This window comes from Drosophila elegans, unplaced genomic scaffold, assembly GCF_018152505.1.
Source record: "Drosophila elegans isolate 14027-0461.03 unplaced genomic scaffold, ASM1815250v1 contig_683, whole genome shotgun sequence".
NCBI classification, from domain to species: domain Eukaryota; kingdom Metazoa; phylum Arthropoda; class Insecta; order Diptera; family Drosophilidae; genus Drosophila; species Drosophila elegans.
This window is the reverse complement of record NW_024546040.1, coordinates 163353-174962: the sequence shown is the minus strand read 5'-3', so window position 1 is coordinate 174962 and position 11610 is coordinate 163353. Positions and strand designations below refer to the sequence as shown.

General features: G+C 38.9%; 1 protein-coding gene across 2 annotated transcripts; it reads right to left on the bottom strand.

Moving 5' to 3' along the window:
- Positions 1 to 3431: 3431 nt before the first annotated feature.
- On the bottom strand, positions 3432 to 5821 carry LOC108141810 (NHL repeat-containing protein 2). Of its 2 annotated transcripts, none has more exons than XM_017265386.2 (3): positions 5554 to 5821; positions 4279 to 5486; positions 3432 to 4212 (listed from the first exon to the last, which is right to left on the bottom strand). In XM_017265386.2, exons 1-3 carry the CDS (start codon positions 5738 to 5740, stop codon positions 3457 to 3459), a joined length of 2151 nt encoding a protein of 716 aa, XP_017120875.1. In that variant the 5' UTR covers positions 5741 to 5821; the 3' UTR covers positions 3432 to 3456. The 2 variants fall into 2 exon arrangements, with proteins under 2 accessions (XP_017120875.1, XP_017120883.1); XM_017265394.2 differs by having other exon boundaries at positions 4279 to 5500; positions 5554 to 5645.
- Between the last annotated feature and the right edge of the window lie 5789 nt (positions 5822 to 11610).

The following is an 11610-nucleotide window of genomic DNA, read 5'->3' as shown; positions in this document are numbered from 1 at the left end:
AGGCAGGCTTTAAATTGGCAAAGTGGTTTTCAAACTGCCCAGAGTTATCCACATCTGATGGCGCTGTAATGCCACTTATGGCAGACTCAGACGTAACTAAGACCCTTGGCGTGGTTTGGTTACCGGTTAAAGATTACTTTCAATTTCGGTTGTATGACTCTTTCCTGGATCTTCGCGCGACAAAGCGAAATATTTTGTCTGTGACTGCTCTACTTTTTTACCCACTTGGCCTCTTGTGTATTTTCGTCACAAAGGCAAATATGTTGTTGCAGGAACTGTGGCTTCGAAAATTAGATTGGGACGAGTCGCTGCCGATGCAGTTGCTTATATCGTGGGAGACGTTTAAAGCGACGCTTCTGCAGCTGCCTAAAATTAAGGTATCGCGATTCGTCAACACAGATCCACAAGGCCCGATTTAAATACATGGTTTCGCTGACGCTTCCATGCGAGCGTATGGAGCGTGCATCTACGTTCGGACTCAAACTGCTGAAGGTTTGAAAGTGTCTTTATTGACCGCCAAATCGAAAGTAGCTCCCCTCAAGACGAAAACTTTGCCTCGCCTTGAGCTGTGTGCAGCCCACCTTTTACCAGATCTCTATAATCGTATCAGGCCATTGCTAAATTCTCCCATTGAGAATGTTTTCCTGTGGACAGACTCCGAGATCACTTTACACTGGATTAAAACCCATCCCTCGTCGTTGTCGGGTTTTGTTTCGAACCGGGTTGCAGAAAATCAGGAGTGGTCGGAGAAAGCAATTTGGAGACACGTTCCCACGAAAGTCAACCCAGCAGACATAGTGTCCCGAGGATGTGGCGTAGAGGAGCTTACAACGTCCATTTGGTTCGGTGGGCCTTCGTTCTTGCTAGACTCAGAAAAAAATTGGCCTGTAAATAAATATTTCGAACTGCCGGCTGATGTAATGTCGATGGAGCTTCGCAAATCGGTAATAGCTCTCGTAGTCAGCCGAGACCCAAATTATTTGCTTCAGAAAATAGAGTTCTTTTCGTCGCACCTGAAGCTTCTGAGAGTGTTCGTGTGGGTTTTTCGTTTTATTCAAAGGTGCAGAAAGGTGTCGAAGCCCTTTGAAAAAAGTATTTCGCCAAGAGAACTGGATTTCGCTTTTGATAAAATTGTCAAAGTTATCCAATTTCACGAATTCAGGGACAACATAAATAAAATTCGGAAAAATAAGCCGGTAGCAACGAATATTCAAAAGTTAAACCCTTTTCTTCAGGAAAATAAATTGATTGGTGCTCCTCGACATTGCTACTAGTGGGGGGTCGGTTATTGACCCCCGTTGTTGCTGTCTAAAAGCTCACACTTCGTCAGATCCTATGTGTCATATCTGCACGTTACGAACTGTCACGCTGGCCCACTAGCTCTCGTAAGTCATCTGCGCGAGAAAATCTGGTTAGTTAATGCTCAAGAAGTCTGCCGACGAACAGTTCGGTCGTGCATGCGCTGCTTTCGCTGTAAGCCGCAACTCTTGACGCAAATTATAGGAAACTTGCCTCCCTTCAATATTTGTGGCGTTGATTTTTGTGGTCCCTTTAGCACTGGTAAGCCACCGTACAAGTCGTACGTGGCCTTGTTCGTCTGTTTTGCGTCCAAAGCGGTCCACTTAGAATTAGTGTCTAACCTAACCGCTGATGCGTTCTTGTTGGCATTTCAAAGGTTCGTGAGTCGTCGCGGGATTCCGGAGAAGGTGTGGTGCGACAACGCCACCAACTTCGTCGGTGCAGATCGGCACATGGGAGAGTTCCGAGCCCGTCTGGAGGAGCATGGAGGGCGGTATCGAAACATTCGCATCAAAAAAAGGATGCGAGTTTGCGTTCATACCGCCCAGAGCACCGCACTTCGGCGGACTATGGGAGGCTGGTGTAAAGTCTGCAAAGCACCTGTTCCTTCGGATGGTAGGCCAAGACCTCTTGACCGCGGAGGAGCTCCTAACTGTGCCCACTAGCGTGGAGGCCGTGCTCTACACCAGGCCCCTCGGAGCTCTAAGCAACGACGCGAACGACGGCGAAGCCCTGACCCCCGGTTACCTGCTCATCGGCGGTCTTTTTTGGGCCCCACCATCAGCGGCGCTCCCGGACCAGATCTGCCTGACCTGTTTGACATGACCTGCGGTTTTGGCAGCGATGGTCCCAGGAGTACATCTCCAGCCTCCAGCAGCGGTCCAAGTGGCACCAGGGGAAACCCAACATCGTCATGCGAGCGGTCGTCTTCGTCGCCGAAGACAATCTTCCGCCCCAGCCGTGTGGTAGCGGTGCACGCCGGCGCCGACGTCAGAATGCAGGAGGGGGAGTATCAGCGAGCTGTCCACCGACTGGCCCTGTTGCCCGTTCTGGGCTGAAGGACGTCGTCCCTTCAGAGGGGGCGGAGTTTGCGCACTTGGCGCTTGTATTTGAAATCACTAGTTGTAGGGCGAGAGCAGGAGCCAATAAAGCTTTCGTCCGTTCGCTCTTGCGAGTTCGCCCCGTCTCTCGCCACCTTAGCATAAGTTAGGTTCTAAGAGAAATTATTGAAATATTAAAGTTAGTGATCAATCGAACGACATTGTAACCACTCCTTTTCGTCGTCTTGCTTTCGAAAAGTTTCTTCACAAGTTTCGCAAAATAAATCGTTTGGAACTACTGCAGTCACAAGTATTAAATTTTAACTTATAATTTTAAGTTCAATACCGGTTAAAACACCGTTTATTTACTGTACATGGAAGAAAATGTATGATTCTCTTTAAAAACGTTTAACAAAACTTGTGTTATCTCTGCAAGTTCACAAATATGTCAATCTTGCCTAGTGTCCTTGAGAATGCTTTTATTGGTACAAACTCCAGCTTACCTTAAAAAGCATTCATTCTTAATTTAAATTTTAACCGCATTAAGGCGGTATTCCGGTCTAGAAATAAGAAAAGTAAACGAATTTTTTTTAGCATTTATTTTTAAAATTACTTTAAAATTTTTTTTTAATTATTTTCGCAGACACAACCAATTTTTTTACGTGGCGTCTGAGCCATTAGAATTGTTTTCTAAACAAGTGTACCTCAAAACTACTTTTTTGAGGTGGTTGACATATATCTCTCTATCTTTTTTTTAAGTACACGCTTTTTTGTTATTTATATATATGTATATATTTTTTTGTGGTCAACCCGATAGCGGCATCTTTACTAATGAAGAATTTGTTTGATTGATTTTTTTCGATGGTTGAAATCATGTCAACCTGGACGCACCGATTCTTTTAATGCCCCACCGGCCTATATCTCGCTTTTTTGTTTTTTTTTTATTTTTTTTTATTATCTTCAAATGTCAATGAAAAATTTAAATAGTGGTATATTAAAAATGTTCTTAATTTTTTTGCATTTTAAAAAAATGCAAAAATTCTGGCTTCTTAACTAGAACACCATCTAAAAGAATTATTAATGCAAAACTTGTTAATATTTAATCTATGTATGTTTACTAGTCAATTTGAATATCTACATCGTGTATAGGTATATAATCTTCAATAGTTTTAGCACTTATTATAGAAACATAAATTCGCTTTATAAGACAACAATTTGAGTTACATAAATTCAATATAAATTCAATTGTAAATATTTCACTGTGTTCACTCAAATAATCACTTTGCACATTCTGAACCTCCAAATTACACATTCCATTAATTAGAGTTCCAGAAGATGGATTAACCTTTACGAATTGGCCGACTGTTTTTAGTATCCACTTCTGAGAAGCTTCTTTAGTAAAATTAAGCTCCGGCGAAAGGCGAAGTCTAAAATTAATAGAGCTCGTTTTAAGAAAATGCAGTGGCAAAGTCCTAACTAATTGATTCCCAAGGTTTTTTAATAAACATTGCGGCGCATCAGTTTCACTAGTCGACGCAATTTGACTAAAATCTAAAGAAAATGATTGAGATCTTAGCGTTACAAGATCTATTAATAGTATTGAGTGGTTGTTGGTATCAGCCACCAACAAATTTTGCCCGTCGGCGTCCAAGCACAGTCCGGCCGGCTCATTAAAATTTAACAGGGAACCATCTTGACCCTTGATTTGTAAAGTGGTAACATTGTTTGAAAGGGTGTCAATAACTTTGATCTTATGATTATAAGTGTCAGCCACATAGAGCCTGTTATTGGTATCATTGTAAGTTAATCCTAAAGGGTGCTGAAGTTTTGCGTTGAAAAGTTTTCCATCAATGTCGCCAAACGCAAATAAGTTCTAAAAAAATGTTGGGTTTTAAATTAAATTATCGTTTTTTAGCTTAATCGCAAGCAAATAACTTACCAGTGGGTTACGATCCCCTCCAACTACAGGCATAACCTTTCCGTCTATCATAGAAGCTTTACGTATACTAGAGCTTTCGCTGTCGGCTATGTACAAAACGTCTTTTGCCATGGCCAAACCTGATGGTTGTGCGAATGCAGCATTCTGTGGGTAAGAATTATTACGGTTTTCCTCCAAACCATTTCCAATCAATGAGACACAGCACAGAGGCTCAAATTTTCGGAATTTCCACCAAATAATGCCTTCTGGAAAATAGCCCCAAATCTGATGGGTGCCAGCCATAGATATAAGCACAATTGTTTTTTCAGGCACGTTACGTTCATCAAGATGAAAAGACATGTCCATGTCGCGCGTTCGAAATATAGCAACATCCCAAGGCGATGATAGAGGCTGCAAATGGCCTAGACGACCCCCAATCCGATCGTTTCCTTGAAGGCCAGTTCCAGCAAGAGTTTCCACCATTCCACTGGTTAAGGAGATCTTACGGAGGGCGTGATTTTTGGTGTCCGCAACTATCAAAGCATTTTCATCAATGAACACTAGTCCTTGAGGGTTGTTAAACCGCGCTGCCGTTAAAATACCGTCAACAAAACCCGGCTGGTGTCCTCCAATCTTGTGTTGTACCAAGCCCCTGCTGGACACGACCAGAACCCGGTTGTTCCCAGTATCAGCGATCGCATACCGTCCCAGTGGGCTTCTGGCAATCTTTGCAGGAAAAAGTAAGTTTGACGCCGGCTGACAGTTACTGGTTAATTTAATGGGTAAGCTGCAGTTGTCGATTTTCCCAAGACGTTTGAAAAATGATAACGCAGCACCAACGAATTCCTCTAGAAAATTTGCATGCCCCTCGCCCATTAATAATAGCATGGGTATGCCTGTCGGGCTTAAAACCAACAAGGATGGCCAGCAGCGTATGCCAAGAGCACGCCACATTGTACACCGAGAATCGTTAACAATGGGATGTGTGATTCCATATCGTTCAACAGCGGACAGAAGGTTTGCCGTAACTTTTTCATTTTCAAACTTTGGACTGTGAACACCTATTACTAAAAGCCCACTTTCTATGGGAAACTTATCTTCCAGATTGTGCAGCTCAGGCAAAACATGCATACAATTAATGCAACAATATGTAAAAAAGTCTAGAACAATAACTTTTCCGTGTAGTTCCTTCAACGATAATGGACGACAAACATTAAACCAATCCAAATCTATTAATTAAACACTTATATAAAAAACACTTACATAGAAACTCAAAGTAATTTTTAGAACGCTTACCAGACTCAAACTGAACATTGACAGCCTTGAGTTTTGCAATGGAGATGTCGTCTTTCCAGCGTTCAAGATAGTCGGTAAATGCCTTAACTTTTTCTAATTCTCCATTACTGCATCGGTATGCTTGCAGAAGTTCATCTGTTATAAACGTCAATATATCAATGAACGTTAATTCAGCATTGGTATCCATTCCTGAAAATATTTTTTGGCCTTGTTAGATAAATAAATAAAATGAAATAATAAATTAATGATGTAACTTAATAAAATATTCGATACTATCGATACTATACAAAGACAACCAATGATACAGTAGTTCCACAGAGCACATCCTTGCAAAATGGTTGGGATTTTTGGTGAAACATTACGGTTATGTCCATATGACATATTGGGTATTCTCGAAACATCTGAATCTCTGACTTGCTGAAAATAACATATTACTGTTAAGATCACCGGCTAATATAATTTCATTATAGGTCAAAGATAAATCCCAAAAACAATGATTTGAAATCAGTAAAGTCAAGTGTTCTTTTTGGCCTGTATGCCAATCCTAAAAGCATTTTGATTCGACAGAAAGAACCAGTTAGCTCAATAAATAAAAATTCTACCTAACTGGTAGCGTCATTTCTGCAAATCAAGCTTTGACTCCCTCACATACAAACATACTCCCATATACTAACATATACATAAAATAAACCAATGAGACATTTAGCGAAATAAATTAATTTGTGAATCATTTGGATTCGGATTCGCCTCCGCAAGCTCTTCTTTGTTGATAACACGCTCGGGCTCAGCGTTTGCAGACACCTTGACGAAAACAAAAGCTCGGCGGCAAAAAACAGTTGAGAGAAGCTTTGGTTTTTTCATGCCCATTGCTGCCTTGAAAATTTCATAATTGTAAGGGATCAGCTATTCATTAACGCAAAATGGGACCTGCGAGTAGACTCGGCTTTTTCTTAGGTTCGCTGCGAAATGGTCCAATTCGCCGTAGTAATTCAATCTTGTCGCTCACGTGTTCCACTTTTACTATTACGGCTGGTCAACTGTGGTGTTATTTTCGCCACGTCGTTGGATTCGGTAAATGCTACTAAGTTTAAGGGTCGGTGTGATGTTAAGTGCAAAACAAAGAGAGTTAAACACGGTCTTAAGGTTTTCTACTTCTTGTAAGGGAACTCCATGAATGCACAGCTCACACGCAATTTTTGCATTTGCCTGGTTGGCCTCAGTGCAGTGTGCAGTTTTGCCTCCAGCTGATCCATCTTGTCCATAAGTGCGGGTAATCCTTGGACGTCAACCTCCAGATGGAGGTTCCCGACCTAGTCGGTCAGCAGGCCCATGGTGCGCTGCATGATGCGATTTTCAGCATGCTCCTCAAAGCGTTTGGATAGGAGATAAAGAATCATTGGCGACGGTGCTTCAGAAACTTGACCTCCCTTGAGATCAGTTCCAGTTCGCTGACGTTTAGGCGGTTGCGCAGGAGCCATTATTGTTGTTCGTTTTGTGCAATGAGTGAAAAGTTAGAGCGATTTACGATTTAAGTTATTCTATACTTGTTTGACGTTTGTTGAGTGTTCGTAATTGCGGCGTTAGAAAACGGATTTGCATGCTTGTTTGTTGCGCCGAGTCTCACAAGGTATATATTTGTTTAAAATTCAAATCAAAAGAAATCGTTATCCCTCCTCACTATGATTGAAAATGGAGAAAGTTTGTTGATAGTTTTATCTCGATTTTATCTAAGCCCAGTGGATGAGAATGCCTCCAATGGTAACGGAGATGGAGGAGAGAAACACTTCACTTCACTTCGCTTCTTCACGAAAAAACGAGTAAGTGCAAGTAAGACGGCAGTCAGAGCCTTATTCAATGCATTTTAAAAACATTTTAAGATCTTTTTGCGACTAAATTAAACAAAAAATACATCAATATTTTTACGCATTGGCTGCCTTATCACGAAAATATTTAATATACATATGCTTCGTAGAACATAAGAAATAAAATTACAATGCACCCGAAAAAATTATTGCGAGTAATAATAAATAAAAATTCGGTCAATTCACCAGCTCAACCGCAAATCAGTTTCAGAAGCATTTTTAAATGTGCAAAAATTAAAAACACTGCTGAGTTTGAGGCGGAAAATGTAACAATTTATAAAAACTTTGTTTAAGCATTTTAAGATAAACAATGCAAGCCCTTATGGCCTAGTCCCACACAGCAACAGCCACCATCTCTTTCAAAGATGGTCTTTAAAGTTTTGCCATGCCAAACTTTTCCCGGATATATCTTGGCGATGGAATTTACGTTCCTAACCGCACGTTTCTAGCCGATGCTTTTTCGATGCAACTCTTAAGTCTTGGCGCAAATGAATTTGAATTGACATTGCGGCCAATTTTTGTTTCTGTGAACAAGAAGCGTAGTTAAAAAAGAAAGGGGGCATAGGAGGTTAACGCTCCCCCTGGAAGCAATTTGAGCACAGAGTAGAAAAAAGCAATTATATAAAAGTCCAGATAACCAGTTAACAACTTATCCATAGCATTGAAATATAATAAGAGCTTAAAAAAGTACTTCTAAAAGAGTTTGATAGAGTGAAAGAACCCCTCAAAAAATTCTGCATAGGCCTCTGTGACTCTTGATGGTCGGTGGTTTTGTGGGAACACCAGTCCAGCATCCATGAAAAATCCCAAACGTTTCGCTTGGATGGGCTCTGTGGGACTGGTCTATAACTGGGCTAAACATCATAACATAGGAACAGCACAGGTTGACGGTGTAATATTTTGAAAAAATTAGGTGCGGCCAGTTTAAATGCACCGTCATTGACGGTAGACGATAAACGGTAGACGGATCCTAATAGCGTATTTCCACAGAGATCAATCCACCTTCCACCATCCGTTAAAGGGATGGTCCATAAGGTTTTGCCCTTCCATAAACTTCCAAACTAGTCTGCCGTTGAAGTTTGACGGACTAATTTATACGATAGTTAGCCGATGTTAATTTGTGTTCTTAGGTCCACCCTAATAAAACACCACTAGAATGTAGATGTAAGGCCACTCTAGGCAGAAGTAAAACGAAGAGAAAAAAGAAAGACACAAATAAACGAAACGAGTTCATAAAACACAAAATTTTAATTTATGAAATATATATGAATTACCTTTTGTTTTGAAATTTGTTTTTCCTGGTATTAAAGGTAAAGAATATTAAAAACGCATGAGAATTTGCACACGAAAATATATTCATTATAAAATAACACAAGTCTTAGAGGTGTACGCTCAAAAAGTTTAAGTTAATTACTTTTCATTAACAAAAAATCTAATTTTTTACCTTTTTATTAACAGCCGTACACTGTATATTAGTACATAAAAGAAAGTGTTTTTGTAAACTTTTTGGCACAGTTTCACTTTGCATGTAGTCTTAATAAGGCTAGTTTTTTCTTCTTGTTGTTTAGTTCACATTATTGAATTTCATATTGGCACTAAAGTATTTTGAGTAACAACACTATACTTACTTGAAAATTAAAACCGAAAGGGATATATTAATTTCATTAATTATAGAAGCACCAGCTATTTTAATTGAAAATCAAAATGCAAATGGCGAAAAATGCTAAGGAAACGAAAAATACTTCGCGTCTTCTTGCATTTTCCCTTTTGTTCTTGTCGTTGCTTTACTCTTAGTACCGTTTTGTTCAGTTACTCCTTGTGATTACAGTGGCGGAGGAAAGTATAGCACCGGCAAATGTAAAATAATAGTTTAAAACAAAATCACGCTTTGAAAATTACACAATGTGTATTTACATATTACACAATTACCTGTTTTCGTAAAACTGTTTCCTCATTGAAGACTAAATTTTTTAAATTTTCAGTAAAGTATTTTACCTCATTAAATAATTCGGAATTTGTTGTGAATTGTTTGTTATTGTTTTGTATTAAGTCGTCTATTTTCAGGAGCTCCTGCTATCCATTTCCATAAAGTTCCTATTTCGTTTATTCCTCTTTTTTGCCTTTTTGGCATTATTTCTGATAAAGTTATTTCGCTGAGCTCTAAATCCATTGAAGTTTCCTATTCTTTGTCAGTTTTTGACGATTTTTTTAAAAATTCTCGTTTCCGTGTTAATTATTACTTCTTAAAAACGTGAAATAATTTTGCGTATGAATTGTACGTTAATACGTTTTTGTTGTCCTTAAATAATAAATACTCGGGACTTGTGTATTCAATTAGTTCGGATCTTGTTAAAAGTATTAAGTTCAATATAAGTACCCGGGAAAACTTTTTTGTGAAAAGAGCACAAATGTTTTTTAAAATTTAATTATTATATATATATATATTTCTTTTTATTGATTTGTTTAATATAATTAAATATCTGAATGAATAATCCTATTTCTACTGATGATAATTGTTTTGTTAGGCATATTTTCCCTAAATACCTGTTTTTATACCCTTGCAGAGGGTATTATAATTTCAGTCAGAAGTTTGCAACGCAGTGAAGGAGACATTCTTGATCAGCATCAAGAATATGGCGGAGCCATGTCCGCGTGTCCGTCCGTCCGTTTCCACGCAAACTAGTCTCTCAGTTTTAAAGCTATCTACATTAAACTTTTTTAAAAGTTTTCTTCCCATTGCAGGTAGTATATAAGTCGGAACGATAAAAAAAAACTTAATTCAAAATAAATAACTTCGCTGTTTTTATTCCATTTGTTTATCATTCTTTGAGTATCGTAGTATCGTTAAATATTTTACAATTACGGTTTTAAGTTTTATAGAAATCGGTCGACTATCATATAACTGCCATTTAAAAGATCAGAAAATAACAAGCAAATATATATGTGAGGTGTGTCTGCCTTAAGGAGCAAGCATGCCATACGTTTACCATAGACAACATCCTTTAACCATTTCTAATACTTAATAATTAATCAATAAACAATAATAAACTAAAATCCCAGATTTGGGGGCTTAACCGGGATATGTATCCACAAGTGGGTAAGTGACTAGTGAAAACCTGAAAAAATAAACCATGTGTGTTACAATCTGCGTAAACTTCTAAAACTTTATTTCGTCGCTGTAATTTTATTTTTTTGAACAAACATGAGCCGCTTAAATGATTTCATAAGTGAAAATTTGCGCAGCAGCAGAAAAGCGAACATTGTTGCTTTGCACAAATAAGTGTTTAAAAGAGCAGGAGATCGAAAAAACCACCAAAGACTTCGAGACTATTCCGGATTCGATTTTGATGAGACCTCGGAAAATTATAAGGCGAAAGTAAGCTATATACAGCAACATCTAAGCGAACGGGATTTAGCATCGATCTGCAATGTTTTAAACATAACATACAACGTTGATGACGTAGGACTTCACATATTTCGCAATCCGTTGCAAAATAGGCATCTTGCACACAACCAAATCGACTCATCAGACGACGAAGACGAAGATGTCGATGTGTTTGGCAGCGGAAGAAGTACAAGAATCGACATGACTGAGGAAGAAAACAGAATGCAAAATGCGAGAATTTCTGCGAATAGTGCGAACCAAGAACCGAAAATTTTTTGCAAAGACCTGGCAATACCGCGTTTTGCCTTTAGCTTCCGCGATTTAGAAGACTCAATTCGTTTTTTCGACGGTACTAACTCAATATCTATTGAATCGTCGTTAACTGAGTTTGAAGAATAGGCCGAGATCATGTGCTGGAATGAGGTGCAAAAGTTAATATTCGCGAAAAAATCTTTGAAAGGAACTGCACTAAGCACTTGGAAAGCTCTAAAAACTTCTCTCTTAAATGAGTTTAAAACTGTAGTAAGCAGCAAGCAAATACACGAACAGCTAAACAAAAGTAAACGCGATAAAGAAGAGTGTAGTTTCGCTTACCTGTACCGAATGAAGGTATTGGCCATTCGTGGTGAAATTTGTGATTCAGTTTTAATACAGTACGTAATCGATGGCATAGACGATCATCCAATTGACAAAACACTTCTATACGGTGCCAGAAATTTCAGTGAGTTCAAACCGTGAGAAACCATAGCGAAGTTTAACAACAACAACAATTGGTTGCATGGACTTTAAATTGATTGATTGCTTACATGC